Source organism: Aulostomus chinensis, chromosome 5 (genome assembly GCF_037954235.1).
Source record: "Aulostomus chinensis isolate RoL2024-O1b breed Wild chromosome 5, RoL_Achi_v1.0, whole genome shotgun sequence".
Classification (NCBI taxonomy): domain Eukaryota; kingdom Metazoa; phylum Chordata; class Actinopteri; order Syngnathiformes; family Aulostomidae; genus Aulostomus; species Aulostomus chinensis.
This window is the reverse complement of record NC_141324.1, coordinates 25,094,913-25,113,493: the sequence shown is the minus strand read 5'-3', so window position 1 is coordinate 25,113,493 and position 18,581 is coordinate 25,094,913. Positions and strand designations below refer to the sequence as shown.

General features: G+C 43.6%; 2 protein-coding genes across 6 annotated transcripts; one reads left to right on the top strand and one right to left on the bottom strand.

Annotated features, from left to right (window-relative positions):
- Positions 1-57: 57 nt before the first annotated feature.
- Positions 58-10,906, bottom strand: sppl2b (signal peptide peptidase like 2B). Of its 4 annotated transcripts, none has more exons than XM_086204161.1 (15): positions 10,774-10,906; positions 9,042-9,158; positions 8,625-8,807; positions 8,430-8,519; positions 8,209-8,348; positions 6,864-7,006; positions 5,995-6,091; positions 5,770-5,886; positions 4,656-4,737; positions 4,492-4,566; positions 4,346-4,408; positions 4,175-4,274; positions 3,329-3,406; positions 3,084-3,244; positions 58-2,341 (listed from the first exon to the last, which is right to left on the bottom strand). In XM_086204161.1, the coding sequence occupies exons 1-15, from the start codon at positions 10,819-10,821 to the stop codon at positions 2,177-2,179; spliced, it is 1,659 nt and encodes a 552-aa protein (XP_086060287.1). In that variant the 5' UTR covers positions 10,822-10,906; the 3' UTR covers positions 58-2,176. The 4 variants fall into 4 exon arrangements, 3 of the variants coding, with proteins under 3 accessions (XP_086060287.1, XP_086060288.1, XP_086060289.1); XM_086204162.1 differs by lacking the exon at positions 10,774-10,906 and adding an exon at positions 10,548-10,686; XR_015115885.1 differs by having other exon boundaries at positions 2,194-2,341; positions 2,966-3,244.
- Positions 10,907-10,995: 89 nt separating this feature from the next.
- Positions 10,996-18,070, top strand: dapk3 (death-associated protein kinase 3). Of its 2 annotated transcripts, none has more exons than XM_086204164.1 (9): positions 10,996-11,080; positions 13,321-13,425; positions 14,822-15,182; positions 15,413-15,542; positions 15,692-15,740; positions 15,831-15,857; positions 15,934-16,086; positions 16,177-16,222; positions 16,545-18,070. In XM_086204164.1, exons 1-9 carry the CDS (start codon positions 11,061-11,063, stop codon positions 17,079-17,081), a joined length of 1,428 nt encoding a protein of 475 aa, XP_086060290.1. In that variant the 5' UTR covers positions 10,996-11,060; the 3' UTR covers positions 17,082-18,070. The 2 variants fall into 2 exon arrangements, with proteins under 2 accessions (XP_086060290.1, XP_086060291.1); XM_086204165.1 differs by lacking the exon at positions 10,996-11,080 and adding an exon at positions 12,438-12,552.
- Positions 18,071-18,581: the final 511 nt, after the last annotated feature.

The window sequence follows — 18,581 nt, the reverse complement described above, 5'->3', positions numbered from 1 at the left end:
TAATAAAAATACACTGGGAAAACAAAAAATACAAAAAGAATCAAATACAATGTTTCTTTTATTATACGTATTCCTCAATAGAGGCATTAAAAACCACTTGGTGACAACAAATTATACTTGTGAATGAATAATCTCATGTACTGGAGAACACTGCTACTGATCAGCGAGGGCCACCACCAGCACTATATTTTGACCAAATGTCGGAGACTTTAAAATTTTTCTAATCCAGCACAGAAATTCAGACTGATTAGATCTCTACTGATATAGAGAGAGAAGTAGCTGCTGGGCTCTGGTGGTGGCGAGGGATCAAAACTAAAGCAGAACAGAGGGACAACTGGTTCTATCCATACCTCAGTGTCTGCTGGATTATAGGTGAGTCAAACAACCTGTGTCTGCTCACAGATTAGGAATGTTGGCCTGTCGATTCCTGATGTCGTTTCTGAGTCCAGTACTTGTATTTTTCAGGCATCTTATTCTGTTACTCTTCATGTGTACAAAGTAAGGCTGAAACAAACCCTGAAGACATGAGTGACTTGCCAGGGATGAAAAGTGCAGTTTTTCAGTGTTGCTACACCGTTTAAAAAGTCTGCACTGTGGATTATACACTGCTACTATATAGGGCAGAATCAAACTGATAGCATGCAAAAGAAAATATAATGATAATATCAACAAAAATACTAGATTTGGCTCAGTCAACAACCATGATAGCACCACATTTAATCCAATAATCAGGCCTTTTTCTTCCAGCAGTTTGGTCTGGTGTGCAGATGTGCGACAGGCGTTTGAATTGAAACGGAATTTTTCACACAACTATGTGGTTGCCATCCTGGACAGCTCGAATGAAAAGTATTTTAATCTCCATTAGTCCACTTTACCATGCCTCGCTGACTTTGGCCATCTGGAACTTCAGTTAGCACTTTAGGATTTAAACATGGATTGTTCTGGAGACCTCTAAGGCCCCGACACACGAAGAGACGACATAAGAAGAGACCTCTGTCGGTCTGGCAGACGTGTTTTTGGTGACGCTGGACTGTACACAGGAGAGAGGGAACCAACATCCTGCTAGCACACGTCAGTAAAAATAGCTTGATGTCATTTTGTTTGTACATTTTAGTCAAGAATGACTAAAGAGAGGAATTAGCATTCCATGCTAGTAAACCCTGTTGGTAACACAAGTGAGGTTTTTTTTTTTTTTTAAAAAACAACAAACAAACAAAAGCTGATAGTTCCTTCCATTTATGCCTCTCATGCTGCATTCATGTGACGTCAGGCTAATTTGAATAACAAGCTTCAACAGTGTAAATTCACATAAAAGGCGCATAATGTCAGAAAAACTGAACAAGATGGAGATACATTTTTAATGAGATGCTGATGTCATATATGCTGAAACAGGTCAGACTTGAGGAAGGGTAGGTTGTTTTGTGTTTTGAGTATCATTTCATGATCATATATAAAGTGTAATATGTTATTGTTAACTGCTGTCTGTGAGGCGTGAGCTAAATTGGCTATCAAAGTTATTAGCATTAACCTCCTGATTCTTTCCCTTTGCTCTTCATGGTCAGAGACCAGCAGCTGCTGTCCATCAAATGAGCATTCAAATCAAACCCGTTTGCTCTTCAGTGTCCATGTTTGCTCGTGGAATCAATGAAGTCAGAAGAACGCCGTCGCAACTTGGAAATTCTGATTTTACAATAACACATGAATGCAGCATGACTCCAAAGCTCAAAGGTGACCTGTAGTTGCATGTCAGAGCTTACAAATATTGACCTCAGAGCAAAAACAGATTAACAGTACTTTGCTGCTGTAACTGACTCCACAGAGAGCAGAAACTCCATTTAATTTAGTGTATTTTGCTATTTAGTCGTTAAAAATGCTGGTGCGACCAGGTCCAGGAAGTCACCAGAACATTTAGTCCAGATTTAGGTTTTCATTCCCTTTACAGGAGCTTCAGACTGTTTGTCGAGGAAGCTTCAGGGCTTCAGTGCAGGTTTCCTGTGTTGGTCAGTCTATTAAACTGGCCCTGCCCAGTCAGCCATTTAGAAATCTCCTCTGCTCTTCCCTTTGCACCTCGTGCAAATTAACATCTGTACTTAAAATGTCCATTAACCGCAACACAACAACTTTACAACAAATAAAACATGATGGAAAATACAGTACTAGAAGTCCGTTTTTTGTTTTAGTTAGATTTGTCTTCCTCTTTGTCAGCTAGGGGCGTGTCCTGAGGCGGGTCTTCGCTCTGATTGGTGGCTTCTGTGATTTGTGGCTCTGGTTTGGTCGAGGGCCCCTCTGTCTGCGGCGCTGCAGTTTGAGTACAGTTGATCGGTGCAAGCACTATGGCAGGCTGTAAGGGACAAAAATAAACGTCTATATAAGGTGATTGTATGGAGTTGGAAGCAAAAAATGAATGAGATCAAGAGACGGGAGACAAAAAGAACCAAACGCATACAGTCATTCCTCTGTCAGGTTTCAGGTTTAGGAGACTTGACGGCTTTTTGGAGTTTGTTTTTACTGATTTAGCCCAAATCAAAGGAGGTTTATGTTGTCAGAGGTATTCCTGTACGCAGAGAAAAAAAAGCTCCCAGATACAAAGGAAGGAAAGCACAAAGAAAATCTCAGTTAAGTCATTTAAATCCCCACAAGCTAGTCCACGTCACCACTAGTGCCACCACAGACTCTTTACTTTCTAGATGCCAACTTATTGATCGCCGACAAATGAATGCAGAAAAATAACGTCAAACAGTTGCTTTCTCTCTCCGAGAAAACAAGCGAAGGGAGGGATCAGAGTGAGGTGGCGGGCCGCGATCCAATACCTGCAGTGGCAGTGACAGACAGCTGAGCCCTCAGCAGCAGACTAGAGCACAGCCACAGTTATAGAAAGAGCAAGGAGCCGCGGGGGGGGGGGGGGGGGCAACAGGAAAGAAAGAGGCAGTTGAAACACATGAAATCGTTTAAAGGGTTACTCAACTTGAACTTCTACTTTACTCTGCTTTTTATTTAGACTAGATTTGTTGACTAAGTCGGGTTTGGGGTTTTTTTTTTTTCCGTTCTTCTGCAGTAGGCTGTCATATCAAACTGGTATTCACCACAAATCCACTTCCAGTCCAGAACTGGGGCAACTCCCTGCGCCACAGTGCCACAGTGAGGCTGGTGAGCAGAGTACAAGGCACCAGGTAGAGCAAGGCCGGCTGGCCCATCTGCATCACAGCCAGGGCCACAAAGGTGATCAGCAGGCCGATGCCGTAAGCTAACAGAGAGACGCAGACGGTCAGTCAGAGTCCAGCGGGTGTGTCAGATGCTCAGCCGTGATTACAGAGACCCGCATACATACCAATGGTACAGGCCACGAAGTAGATTCTGGAGGACTGCGTTAATATGTCGAACCTGTGGCAGTACGCCACCAGCAGGCCTGATGGGAAACACGACAAAGAGGCATTCAGACCAACAATGACAGCAAGTGTATTCCGTCACGTGTCCTCACACTCGGGCCACAGAGACTCTCTGGTCCCAGTCCTGAGGTGGACTGGAGTCAATAAAGCACTGCAAATCTCCGACTACAGACAAGATGACTGGACCTCATTCATCCAACGGGCTCAGTAACTTCTCACACAATAGATGCCAGGAGCAAGGAGTTACAAGTGGCTGCCTGCCTGGAAGACTACATTGAGGGTTAAATAAGTAAAACAGAAGATAAATTCCATTAAATCAATCTACGAAGGTGACTTTGAGATGCTCGGTTTATAAGAGAACTGCCAACATTAGACTGGTGTGTCTTCTGCCTGTAAACAAGGAGTGGTGCTGTAGGAGTTCCTTCATGCATTTCAAACAGATTATTAGATTAGAACAGATTAGCAGAACTATATGGGATCTTTTTTTATGGGCCTTGATGTGGAGAAGGTTGCTTGCCTGCTTTAGAGTGAAAAAACCCATCCATTTTTGAGAAAGAATATCTCATGAATGGCCCAGTGAAATCTTTCACAAAAAAAAGGCAAAAGCCAACATGTGATTATTATTATTGTCCGGTGTGTATTCCCGCAGTAGGAACTCTACTCTGCCCACATCAGTGTTTTGCGCAGCAGGAATCTGGGTGACTGCTGTCAATGTCGGCTGATTCCTTTCTGGTTGTGACAGCAGCACGTTGAGCTCCGGAAGGTCGTGGTTGCATGTGGTTAATTACCTGGCACTAAGACATCACCAAATCCCAGGAGGGAGAAGGGCCGATCACACAGAGCCAGGGGGGAGGAATTTAACCGTGGCACTTTGAGCACCATGGGAAGCTGAGGCGAACACAAACAACAGTGTTACTTAAGCTCTGCGCTGACGGGGCCACAGTTAGAAAGCACCGCACCTTTTCATGCGTGGCGGAGTCCGAGGGTCCAGCCGCTACCTCCACCATGATACTTTCTCCGCTCTATGAGGGACAAAGTCAATGGTAATGTAAGAAGGACACACACACACACACACACAGATGCTGCTGACACTGAAATCACTCACCTTTGTGAAGAACGGTGTAATAAATACAAAGAAAACATCGTAGACAAAAAGCACCACCAGTAGTAAAGTGCAAGCCTGCAAAGACACAGAAACACACCCACTGACTTCATCGTTTATTTGTGATTTCTAACTTTTGAAGTAGATCATTAGGCTTGATAGCACACCTTGAATGTGGGCAGTCTGACTGTTTTGAGCATGTAGAGACAGAAGGCGATCCCCAGGGCGTCCTGTAACACCCACGCCCACCTGAGGGGACACCAGCCAGAGAGTTAAATCACCATCATCATCGTAACCTCCAACATGTTAGCACACACAGATGGCGCGACATCATCATGATGTCACCTACCACACACCCAGCAACACCCACAATGACTCCTGTGCTGACGTTACGCACCTTCATCTTAAGATCGTAAAAAAGTTGATTGTGCAAATGCAGGTAAGTAATCCCCCCCCCCCCCGTTTATCAGTTTTTGTACGCTGGTTGTCACTGAAACGGGGTTTACACTTTCCTGTGCAACCTGCATAAGCGTGAAAGAGCCCAGACACGGATCCGATCATCTCCCTCTTTTATAATCACCTTGCCGTTGGTGACGAGGACGGATGGCAGCGCCGCCTCTGCGTGTAAAGAGGATTCTCTTAACTGAGGAGAGTCTCTCTCACATCCGGACCAACTTCTACTCAGGAGTTTCATCCAGTGACCAACTCTGAGAACACACGACAGGATAATGACCTGATCTGAGGTCTGATTTGGCCCTCCTGACGACAGCAGAGGCGTTCATGACTAAAGGCCATGTGGAAGCCATGGATATAAAATATATTTTAATGCATAATAGGAGAGAATTGTGTGTTTTTTTCTGTTCTTGCTAGCTGTTCTTCTGCTTTACAGTTGTTTTCTGTATTTGGGGAAGAAAGTTTTATTCTCTTCTGCTCTGTGACCCAATCGGAACCTCCAAATCTGCTCAAGGACCCACAGTCATCGGCTTTTTGGATTTTAAATCAAGATCATTAAATCACTATTTTCCAAGCGGAACTGCAACAGCCGAACGTTCATGAAGCAGCTGACGGTGTTGCTGAGCAACGGTAAACATTTTAGCCCTTGGGGTGACGTTAGCTGTTGTTAGACTTTAAAACTGACTCCCAGTTCTTGCAGAAGAACCCTTGTTAACCACGTCTCACAAGGTCTTTACCTTGAGACTCATTTGCTGTCATTCTTTCACTTGCACTGTTTCGTTAACACCTCCTTCCTCGTGTGACTCCAGAGAAATGCTTTCTACTCACTGGTCTTCATTGCGAAACACCATCCAGGTGACGCTGATGCTGATGCACGCGGCCGACAGCAGCAGCATGCGGATCTGCGGCCTCTTGTGCAAGTACGGCAGGTTATTCTCTGGAATCCTGAAGTCACATGATCACAGCTAAGACATCACATGTACACGATTTTTTTTTCTAGATAATGTCTTTTATGAAATCATTGATATTAATCCTTGAGGTTAACAGTCCTACCTGCACTTGCAGAAAGGAAGTCTCCTGACAAAAGGCCACAAGCAGCTGTAGAGGCCGACTGAGGAGGCCACGCAGAAGATATCTATGACCCAGATGGCTAGAATGTGAGGAAACAGCAGAAACACGCAGGAAATGAGTGCATGCGGCCTGTCGAACACACTGAATTTCTTGTTTTGCTCTTTGACAAGGCCTCAGTGTGCTGGGTGAAAATACAGCTGCTTTTCAGATATTTTAAGCTGTCCATTTTCAGTGAAATGGTGTCCAATCCATTTTACCGCGCTGTTTTTTTTTTTTTTCACACATTGATATCGACGGCCTGACAAGAAACAGACTCCACTGCTGATGAAGTGGCTTCAAGGAATCACGAGCTCACAGTCGAGATGTTTGGCTGCGTTTCGCTCGCTTTTTTGCGTAACCGACAATCTGCTTCTCAAATACAGCTCTCAAATTATGATGACATGATAGTGCAGCTCGGTCCACCACCTACCAATACTGCCCCCATTAAAGGACAATTCTGTGACCAAATCACTTCTTCCTTTCCAGGTTTATATACTAAATGATTACTGCGTCTGCGTGGTTCCAAAATATATGAGAAATACCACAGGTGACAGTGACCTTTGACCTCAAAAATGTGTCTGTCTGTGCCAAATGTGAGGAAATTCCCTCAAGACATCCATTAGCCATCACGTTAACCAGAATAGAACAATCCAAAAAAAGCCGTGCCTCCGGCCCACAGCCGTCACTGGTGCCGAGTCATGAAAGCAAAGACATTTTGAAGTCATATCCGTCCCAGCGGACAACAGGGGACTGAATTACTGAGACTTAGGATGTGTGTTGAGATGAGTGAGATGTGTGTGTGTGTGTCATACCCAGGCTGTCATAGAAAAAGTAGAGGAGCACCAACATGCTGCAGCACATGACCACGAACACACAGATCATGATGGGGGTGACGTCGACCGTCTCCTCATCCTGCTTCTCCGCCCCGTCGTCTCGCTTGTGCTTCATGTAGCGCCTGCAGGAGCAGAAATGAAAGTCAGAGAAGCCGGCTGACCCGAGGAGGCTTGTTTGCACCCGCGTCCTCAACCTGCCGTTAATCTGTTTCTCTTCTGTGTGTTTAAGCTAATTAAACATTGTTGTTTTTTTTGGGGGGGGGGGGGGTTCTGACTTACCAAAGCCGCCAGGATGGCCACCATCAGCGGCAAATATTTACCATCATTGGAATTACACATTATTCGATGCTTCTCTCATTAAAAGCACACACTCATATTTCCAAAATGTTTTTTGTTGGTGTATTTTTTTTGCCTGTGGTCTTGTGCGTCAGAGACCCCATCTGATGTTGCCCTTGCTTAGTCACCTTGGCAACTGTGGGAAAGGACGAACTTGGATTGGTTTAAAGCGGTGAATCACTCTCACGGCCTCAAATAAACCACACGGCAGCCCTTCAGTGGTGTGGTTGGTTTGAAGAGAGGAGACACGCATGCTCATCCCAGAGAAAAACCGAGCAATCATACGGTTGTAAAGCTCTGCCAAGAATATTGTGAAAAAAATCTTCCCCTGAGATGACCCCCCGCCCCCCATTCCACCCAATAAACTTCCATTTAAATTTGGCACTGGGGCTAAAGTCATGACATGCACGGACAAATGGAAACTTTCTGTAAACTGCATCATCACTTATAAATTGCTTTTTTTCCCCCTGAATTCCTTTCGTGCTACCTCTATGGTGGGTGATATGCGGTCAGTTCAGAGGAAAAACATTTGTTCAAGCCTTTTCGAAGATACCCTCCGCTCCAAAAACAACAACAAAAATCAGTTTAGCCTTTGATGCACCACTGCTTGTGATGACCTGCAGGTTAAGCTCCTCCTCTGAGCTGCGTACGTCTGCTACTGCAGGTTGGAGCTGATCGGGTCTGATACTCCCGCTAACGTGAGAACGGCAGAGTCCACCTGTCAGAGGTTTCACTCTCAACAGCACTTAACGCCGTGAGGGAGATGAAAATTTGTTGCTCCTGCAACTTTTAGTTATCTCAGCCACAAAGTCAACCTGTATGTTTTCAAGTGGCACTGCTCAGTTAGCGGCCTTTGACTTTTCTGGAACGCTTTGGTAAGAAAATGGCTTCAGTTGTGTTGTATCGTATCACGCTGCTACTTCAAAAGTTATGCCTCTTATGGTGCAGAGTTATTTCTCTACATCATGTTTTCATGTCATCAACTCACTTCTTACTGTCTCTGCTGCCGGCCCAGTAGCCTCCTATGGCAACCGTTCCCACTGCCATCAGGAAGATGATCACCATGTTGTAGTCCAGCACCGGCTCGTTGGGCGCGTACATGGCAACCAGTCTTCCTTTGCCAAAAGTCTGCAAACATTAGCAACCTCATTAGCAAAGGTGGGAGCCACGGATCCACTCCAGTATCTCTAGCTTTGCTGATGCTCTCACCTTGCTAATGTCCAGCATATCGGCGTAACTCAGCAGTGCTACGGGGATGTCGATCTCCTCATACTGAGACTTGTTACCTGCCGGTGGTGTCTGGGGGAGGGAATAAACCACATCAACTGAATTTCTACTGAATTCTGTAGAATTGATGACAATTTAATTTGTGCGTCACCCGTAAGACGTTATAAATATGTTTACCAGTCTGTCCTTGCTGACTATGAGCAGGCCCTTGGCACCATTAAGCTGCGCTAGTCGCACCTTCTCATAGAAAGTGCAGTTTCCCCTCATCACCATGGGGATACGGTTAGGAAACCCCCCCTCGGGGACCTCAGAGGGCGAGCACAGGACCGATGCGGTCAGGTCATAGATCTGGAGACGTGACTACAAAACAAAACAAAAAAAAGTTACCATGTTAGAGATTCATTTCCAGTTTCCAACACTTGGCTTCCTCCGCAACATTTCACTGATATCAAGACACGCTGTGGTTTGGCATTGTTGTCTAAACTGGCTGGGCACTGTTTACTGTTCATCGTCTGATTACCAAGCGATTAATTGATGAGTATTTGGACCGGACCGACACTTGTTAACACTTCCTGTTTATTCTTCTTGACTTACCGCCTTATTGAGGTCCTGAGGTAGTCGAGCCCACTGGGAGTTGAAGAATATACAGTAGTCCTTTCCTTTGCTTTTGCCCTTGTCACTGAAATGGGCCATGCCGTATTCTCCTGCCACCTGTTGCCATGACAACACATGATTGACCATGAAATCATGACCTAACTTTTCACTCACTGTGAAATTCTTCAACACGGCATTTTGGAAGACGGATGATTTTGTGTGACAATATTAACATCAAAAACAAACGTTGCTCAACTAGGAGAAGACATCCTGAGTTCCTCTTTTCGCCGACATTGACGTGGTTTAAGGTCACATCTTATTTATGTGCATATTTTGCTAGACTGACGCCTTTTTAATGTGCACCCTCCCTGGTACAGATGTGGTGGATGAAATACGATCAACGCTTCAAGCGCACATTTCAAAATCATTACTATTTAACGGCGCCATAAACTACAACCTCTGCTATGACCATTAAATTTAATTAACATGTCCTATAACAGCAGAAATTAAAGTGAGCACCTAATAAACTCACATCTGAGTGTTTATGTTCAATTGCTCCTTCACCGTTTCGGTAGTCCGGTATGTTGGTTACAGCTGCAACTAATGATTCATTTCATCATCGATTAATTTTAAGATTATTTTCAGGAGCGGGTGTTAAACTGTTCAGTTTATGAAATGTCAAGATTATTGGAAGAAAAAAAAAAAAGAGTGAATAATCCAAGAACCCAAAATTATGTATTCAAATGTATGTATGTATTCAAATTATGTATTCTTTTGTCTGTCAAAGAAATTAAATCAAATTTAATTAAAAATAAATAAAAATATGATATCATGTGTCCTGAAATTACAGTGGTTGTGTCTGGAAAAATAAAACTGAATTTGAGTTTGACTAATTAACACACGTTTCTCCCACTGTTAAGAGTTCAGCCACCCTGTTTTATCCGCTATGATCACTATTAACTAAAATGCAGTTGGGAATAATGAATCTGTGTTATCAGCACTAATCATAACCCTAGACGAATAACAACACTGCCCACATACTCTTTTCTAGTACTTTCACCATTTATTACATACACTGGCTCATAAATGATTTGCTCTCAGTGGAATCCATGAGTCCTGTGGTTGGAAATCTTCTCTAATACGTGGAATCACAAACCCACTCAGAGGAAGATTGAGGCGTGTCTTTGCCACCTACTGTTGCGGAATGTAAACCCCAAAATGTTATTTTAACGTGCGGTCCGTTTCTACCGTGCTGTGTGCTTCTTTTGAACACGGGTGGTCCAACTCATTTACCTTTTAAATGAGTTGTGAGTGGGGCCCTGAGTTGTGTTGCACCATTCTCCGCGCCAGTGAGTGGCCTAAGCCAGGCACCGGTGAGCCCTCCTGCTAGGCTCCACAGTGTGGGATTTAGTAACGTTATGCTAACCTAGCAAGCATCACCCCGGCCGTTTCGGTATGCGTACCACCAACTACGCGCTTAACACGGAACCACACACCCAAACTTACCCCCCCGCGCTCCATTTAACCTCCTAGAATAGGATTTAGAACAAATAGTCCTCGTAGCATTTCTGCTCCGAGGTCTAGCGAATATCCCAACTTGAAACTCATTCCACTGCGGTAAAATTCAGGTAGGAAAAAAAATCACATCTGTTGTTGACAGCCTGGTGTCGCTACGCGGCGCAAACACGCAGAGGAGCTCTGGCGAACGAACCACGCGCAGGGTTTTGCTCACCTTTTGGATGAAAAAAGCGGCCCAGATCAGTGTTTCGGGGACCCTCATGATGCCTAGCTTGTTGTTGTTTCCCCCATCAACCAAACACCGCTCGTACCGAGCTCCTCATAGGAGCCCCCACCAGCTGTTCCTCAGGGTCACGCCCATTCTCCTGGCTCTGCGTTCTGATTGGCTACCGCCTTCACGCGCGAGTGTACTCGTCGTTGATTGTTTACAGTAAAAGTCAGTCAACGATTCGGCGCAGGGAAAGAGACGTTCGCCTCGCTGGAAACTCTAATGGCTTAGAAATGTACTTGTATATAAACCAGTAAGTGTCTCTACACACTACCGAGGAGTCCACCCGGTGGTGAGAAACCAGAGTTTTGTTGTCCAAAGAGTGGAGAATGTTTGTCTGGCTCTGAGGACGACGGTTGATGTCTGAAAAGGTTGACGTGTTCGTCCAAAATATAAATTTCTATCTTCGTGACGTAACTGCGTCAATTTACCATGTCAAATTTGATGTTTTGAGTCGATAGCCCTCCGTTGGCAGCATAGCGCTCCCTGGTGGTCTGGTGGTTAGGATTCGGCGCTCTCACCGCCGCGGCCTGGGTTCGATTTCCGGTCAGGGAACGTCCTCCTTAGGTGACCTACATTTCTCTCAGCCTCAGCCTTCCTGTATTCCTATGGTGTGGATTTGTTAAAGGTATACTATATAAATTGATAGTCACAACGACATTTGCCACTTGATATTATCAATTAGTTCAATATAATTTCCTATAGTTGTTGGAGGCCTTTCTCTCGATTTTGCTCTCTGCACACGTAAATATATATATAAGATGTAATGCACTTTTTTTAGGACTCAACTGACAATACTTTGTTTCAGTGAGATATTCATTATGTTTGACTGAATCTTCTCCAGCTTCTCCCATTGTAAAGCTGAATTTATCTAGCTATTACATGATCAGGCAAACTTAATGTACAATGTATCCCTGGGATCATATGTTATTTAACATACTGTGCTTGCCAAAGTTCAGGCTGTTCTAATCGGCTGTCCTGATTGGTCGAGCCAGCACCTACAAGCCTTCATGAACTCCGTAACAAACTGATAAACATTTCCACGGTTGTGTTGGCATGTCTCTGTCCTGCAGGCGTGATCTGTCTGAAATCTCTGCCTCTTGCTTGTTGGAGCTCGTTACTTACTGACGTACTGCGGCGGGGTAATTCACTCAGGATGATGTCATTCCATATGTTCTCCCTTCTGCCAAATATTTACCTGCGCCGGCCACATGCGTCATCACCGGAACTTGAGTGCTGCTAGTCTCCAGAATCAAAGTGTAGGTTGTACGTACATTGTCGCTGTAAAACCACGAGTGTTGTGTGACCCCCAAGAGTCATTTTGCACAAACAAAACCTCAAACTATTTTCATATTAACTTTTACTTAAAGATAGAATTTTAGATTGTGGTAGTTACGGTTGTTGCATTCATTAACAACAAAAACAAAAACAACGATGTTTAGGGCCCGGGGGCCAAATGTGACCCTTCACAAAGTTCAGTTTGACCCACATATAGAGTATATTAATTCTTATGAATAATAATAATAATAATTACAACAACTATGATAATAATAATCGTCAAAGTTGCGTAAATAAGTCCTGCACATTTATCAACGCTGCTGATATAACTTTAATTTTGAAAGGGCGTAACGGAAGTAGAGTCTTTCACAGCGGCGAGCTCGACAGTTTGGGTTTTCATACTCAGCTACTTTGGAGCGGAATGCGGCATCTGTAGCGAACTGCAATGTAAGTATCCTCCATGGTCCAACAATATTTAGTACCGGGGTGTGAACACCTTTCTGACAGTTATTTTATGATGGTCATTATATGTTTTCCCGACGGAAATAACAATCACCAGCAACGTGAACCGAAATGTTCGTTAATGTTAGCTTGTTTGCCAATTAAGCTAGCTGTCTTCTATTTTCTGTTACTTCTGTTTTCTGTATTTGAATATCTTCATTCTTTAAAAAAATTTTTTGGATGTATCCTTTGTTTTTTTGTGGCATTAAGCTCGTCTTTCATAGTATCATTTCGAATACCGAGACTGATATGTGTACAAACGCTAATGCTAATATTGTGCTAACGCTTCCACTTATTGCTGGTCATTAAACGTTTAAATTCCTGTTTCGATCCAGCATTTTGTCAGTAGTGTGTAATTTTAAAGACCAGTTAGATTTAGTTGGGTTTAAAGTAGTTGAACGCCAAAAAGACGGGAATGTAGTTAAACCCCAGTCCCTTTAATTGAGTCTAGTCGGTCCAGGGGAGGAGGTGATGTAAGTAGGACTGGTATGCAGAGGTCTGACATCAGCCAGAAAGTCTCCAAAACCTAAGTTGTGTTGACTCGAGCCAAATAAGGAGGAAAGGAGCCCCCGAGTACTAAGGGGGGTTGTTGTGAAATCTAGATGGAAATGGTTATACATGATGTCCTTCACTCGTACAGATCAGACCTACATGACTTCATTTCATTTACCAAGTTGCCACTGGGTTCATATCTCTGTTTGCTCTTCACACCAGTAAAACTAAGACATCCACCCACCGTCATTCCAGTCAGCACAGCATGGCTGGCTTCAGGCAAGAGGATGTTGAGGTGTATTATGAGATGGGAGAGGAGTTGGGCAGGTATGTAATGCTGTCTTGTCTTTCCCTCTGTTTCATTGCATACCTCGCTGCCGTTCACCTCGCACTGACTGGTTGCTCAACAAATACAAGTTTGACCTCACACTGAACAGTTCAGTTACACTTCAATTATGAGGACAAGAAAGAGGAAAATGTTCACATATGACTACCTGGAGTTAAAGCTTTTGTAGTTGGAGTTGTAATGTGGCTAATAAAAGAAAGAGCATTGCTACTTCTGTTGTGCATTCTAGTTTATGGCCAAGGGCAAATGTGTTTTATGCCTATTAAGCTTTAATAAAAGCAAATGTGTATGGCTTGAAGGACACAGGATAATGCTGTGTTCTGGTGTTAAGAGTGGAGTGCGGTCCATACCTGGCACCAAGGTTAACATATTTAAGCGTGTGAGATGAGATATCATTTTCTGTTCTTCAGCACTGTGATATGGAAGATTGCTGTGAATGAGTCATTAAGTTACAATGATGAAATCTAGTTCTCCTCAGGTATATTTTATTTTTCTGCAGTAATGCAGCAAAATTATGACATCACAGCATCTCGGTGGGCCTTTCTTCCTCTGCTGTGGCGAGTGCACGTGGTGTGTTTGTGTTGATTGCTGACAAAGGCAGATGCAGTCCACTCACCTGCACATGGTTTTGATTTTTCTAGCCGTTGGTAGTTACACACTTGATAATAAACCACATTCAGTTCATTTTGTTGCAAAACTTTCAACACTGTATTGATTGTTTAACCATCATAATGTTGTTTTCAGTAATCCACCACCTTTATCAGTGGTTCCCAACCTTGGCCCAGGACCCCCAATGGGCCCTTGAGAAAAATGCAGGGGTCACAGATCATTGTAGGTCTTAATGAAACTGTTATTTCATCTCTAGATTAAGACTAAAAGTCTTAATATTCATCAAATAAGAGAAGGCAATTTTTCAACTAGTTTCTCATGTAAATCAACTTTTTCAAGTATTTTCCAAAATCATCATCTTGATTCCATCCCTTGAGCTCACTCACTTGCCCTTCTTTGTTTCAAGACGATTGTTTCCTCATGAAATAATTAGGGCCTGAGCCTGAAGGTACTTCAGGCAAAGACTCTATTATGTTTTTTCATTTCTTTCAGTAACTGCAAAAATGCTCAGTTTGGTTTTATCTTGAAGAATACTGGGTCTTTTTGATTTTTTTAACAGACATGTTGTTGTTGTTTTTATAAAATTTACAATATAGATTCCATTCTAGTGAAAGGGATTAAGAAACAATAGGAACAAACTTGTGTAAGTTATGTTTTTTTATTTTTTAAATATGTCCTGTGTTGCTGCAACTGTCTGTTCATCACCATGATATGAGCCCCACTCACTGCCTCGTGAGGTTTTATTCCTCTGTTCTCTCCTCTCTGCAGTGGACAGTTTGCTATTGTCCGCAAGTGCAAGGAGAAGAGCTCCAGCGTTGAATACGCAGCCAAATTCATCAAGAAGCGAAGACTGTCGTCTAGTCGGCGGGGTGTGAGCCGCGAGGAGATTGAGCGGGAGGTCAACATCCTACGGGAGATCCAGCACAGCAACATCATCACGCTGCATGACATCTTTGAGAACAAGACGGATGTGATTCTGATCCTAGAGCTGGTGTCTGGAGGAGAGCTGTTTGACTTCCTGGCAGAGAAGGAGTCTCTGACCGAGGAGGAGGCCACACAGTTTCTCAAACAGATCCTGGACGGCGTTCAGTATCTACACTCCAAACGCATCGCTCACTTTGACCTCAAGGTCAGTATGGTTGCCTTGTAGATACTTGATCCAAATTATCAAAAGAAAAACGAATTATTTCGGTTCGTCTATATTGGACATCCCCCAGTGCGCTGCAGCTCCTGGGGGATGTCTCAGTCTCAGCGATGTGTTGTTGTAGGATTGAGTCCAGTTGCCTAGTTTGATCATTTTTTGAGGATTACGATGACCTGGATAACTGAGAATATTCACAAATACGTTGTATATTTCAGCCTGAGAATATCATGCTGCTGGACAAGAATGTCCCCAACCCCAGGATCAAGCTGATTGATTTTGGAATCGCTCATCAGATAAAAGCAGGAAATGAGTTCAAGAACATCTTTGGAACACCAGAGTTTGTTGGTGAGATCCTGCCGTCCCTCCTCCCAAATGGCCTTTTCATACAGTCCGTAGTTGTGCGTCTTGCTAGCTTGTGCCCACACTGGCTTAAGAGTAAATCAGATCTCCACATCTGGTTTGAGTTAATGTGCTCACTCCTCTGTTCTTTGCAGCGCCAGAAATAGTCAACTACGAGCCTCTCGGTTTGGAGGCGGACATGTGGTAAGATGGCAGCGTGTTCCCCCCCCCCGTCTGAAGCTGTCTCGTGACTGGTCTGACAGTTTAAATTCATGTTTGGTTTCTTCTCTGCAGGAGCATTGGGGTTATCACGTACATTCTGTGAGTAATATTTCAGATCACATCCAACTGTCAACATCTATAGGAGCGTGTCGTCTAAAACAACTCTTTGTGTTAGGTTGAGTGGTGCTTCACCGTTTCTGGGTGAAACCAAGCAGGAGACACTGACCAACATCTCGGCTGTCAACTATGACTTTGACGAGGAGTATTTCAGCAACACCAGCGAGCTGGCCAAGGACTTCATCCGTCGCCTGTTGGTCAAAGATCCCAAGTATGAACTCGGGATATTTCTCTTCTGCAGGCAAAACAATCTCAGTTGTCATTTTCCAACTTTTGATCATTTTTTTGGTTGTTTTTCTAGGAAGAGAATGACAATTGATGATAGTCTTGAACATCCCTGGATAAAGGTATTTTTTTTATGTGTTACATCAAAGTGTGACATATCATTGACGTGCCACACGTTAAGTCAATGCTAGCTAGCAGTGTGACATATGTCACACAGAAGTTTCAGTTAGACGCCGTACTTGTTGCTCTGTGTTTTGGCCACTATGTAATATGTGTTGTAACATGATTGGCTTCACTGCCTGGTGCTGTTCCTGGGGGTGTGGTTACATCACAGCTCTCACTCACAGACACACGCTGAAATATTTACACCTTTGAAGTACTTCGGCTTCTTTTGTTTTCAAATTAGTATCCTTATTTCAGACCCCTGCATTTTTCCCTGTTCAGGTCATTAAGAGGCGGAACGTGCGCCAGGAGGAGAGAGACCACAAGCCTGAGCGCCGGCGCCTGAAGACTACTCGTCTGAAGGAGTACACCATCAAGTCCCACTCCAGCATGCCTCCCAACAACACCTACGTCAACTTTGAGCGTTTCTCTCAGGTTCTCGAGGAGATCGCAGCAGCAGAGGAAGGCCTGAAAGATCTGGAGCGCAACCAGCGCTCGTGCCGAGAGGACGTGGCGGCGCTGCTGTCTATATATGAGGAGAAGGAGGGTTGGTACAAAGAGGAGAACCAGAGCATCTCCAGCGACCTGAGCCACATCCGCCAGGAGCTGCAGCGCACCCAAGCCCAGCGCAAGAAGAGCCAGGAGGAGACCCGACTCACCATGCAGGCTGCCAACATCCTCAAGCGCAAGTTCGGACGGCTGGAGAACCGCTATGAGGTCCTGGCTGAGCAGGTGGCGTCTGAAGTCCGCTGGGTGGAGGAGCTGGTCAAGTCCGTAACTGCAGAGAAGGACAGCCTTGGCTCTGGCAGCCTGCCCTGAGCTGAGCTGAGCTGCAGCAGTGACATTTCCATCCTCAACTCTCCTCCTGTCCGTCTTCTTCCTGTGTGCCTCACAGTGGAGTGAGTGTGGTCAGTCATCATCATAAGCTACGCTGCTACTGGCACCGTTTAATGACAAGCTTTAAAGAGCTAGCAAGAAGCAGAGAGGCTATGTATTCAACCCATTCCCACATTATAAAGCTCATTCCTGTGTTGTAAATTAATTTATTATTTTAGACTAGTCTTTAGATTTTATGTACTGTAATTTTAGTATCATTTATTGTAGTGAACAGAATTATTTTACAATATTGTAATTGTTACATGAAAAACACACACATTTAATGCTCTTAGCCAGATTTAAATTTCCCCCCAAAATAACTTATTTTTGTTGCAGAGGCCACATTGCTGCTCACGCCTCAGGTTGCTGGCTAGTTTTGAGTCATAATTTCCATTTTGCACAGAAGTCAGGGCTATATGTATTTGTCTGGTGCTTTTACTTTGGGAGTGTGTGCTGGAGAAGATGCAATAAACATACGCCTCCAGTATAGAAGAGAGAATGTTTTAGCATTGTATAAACTCATCTATGCAGTGCCTCCGAACTGATCTGACCTTAATGCCTTTGCGAACACTCACCCGTCATCAAGCTCATGACGTTTCTGTCACATTGACATTGCTCAGTGTCTTAAACGCAAAAACTTTTGCACAGTAGCCTTGTTAACCAAATAGTGCGCATGGATAATACTGTATAGTTCAGTTTCCATTTTCATTCGTGCACACTTGAAACATTCCATCATTTCTTTTTACATCCAGGCAGCACATTCCTTGTGTAAAGCATGGAGAGTATATTCCGTAGACTTTTTTTCTTTTCTTCAGTAGATAAATGTAAGTATTTGCACTTGAATGATAATAGCAGTGTTCCAAAATATATTTTAATCTGTCTCTTGGCTGTAAGCAAGAATGCTGTAAAAATGAACAGCTTGTTTCAAATAAACAAATATATATGTTATCAAGTTGTGTGTGTTTTTTGTGCTAATTGTAAGTCATCTCACTTCCACAAGCTGTGACAAGTGTCTCGTTTTTTTACCCGGAGTGAGATCATACGTGTACAGGATCCTCACTCCAAGTATCAAGGATTCCCCCTGAGGGTTGTTCATCAAGTTACACCAACTATGTACTTGACACCGTCATTAAATTAGACGCCTGAAAAGTCTCCAGAATTTGAATGCCAAAAAAATTTGCATCCTCATTCCAGCAAGGGAAATGCAAATGAAAAAAGTGTGTCTAATGATAGGTGATTAATCTGGAGAAATTTTGAAGGGGGTTTGTTTCCTTTTTCCAATCTAGTAATTTTTTTTTTTAATGAAAAGTATAACGTCAATTCATAAAATCATAATAGGTGTTCTCCATAACATTGACGTAGCGGGGTAAATGTCTCGGATAGTCTGTCTAAAATCAATTTAAACTCTATTCGACATGTTAAATAAAATGTACTGCATAAAAA

Excerpts from the sequence above, each read along its gene's own strand:
- sppl2b (XM_086204161.1), bottom strand. The coding sequence starts at position 10,821 with ATGAGGGTCCCCGAAACACTGATCTGGGCCGCTTTTTTCATCCAAAAG. Across the intron at positions 8,349-8,429 it reads ATATGCTGGACATTAGCAAG|ACTTTTGGCAAAGGAAGACT; the intron begins GTGAGAGCATCA and ends TAATGTTTGCAG. Across the intron at positions 3,245-3,328 it reads CTTCGTGGCCTGTACCATTG|CTTACGGCATCGGCCTGCTG; the intron begins GTATGTATGCGG and ends TCTCTCTGTTAG.
- dapk3 (XM_086204164.1), top strand. The coding sequence starts at position 11,061 with ATGTACTTGTATATAAACCA. Across the intron at positions 15,858-15,933 it reads GGGGTTATCACGTACATTCT|GTTGAGTGGTGCTTCACCGT; the intron begins GTGAGTAATATT and ends TCTTTGTGTTAG. Across the intron at positions 16,087-16,176 it reads CTGTTGGTCAAAGATCCCAA|GAAGAGAATGACAATTGATG; the intron begins GTATGAACTCGG and ends TTGTTTTTCTAG.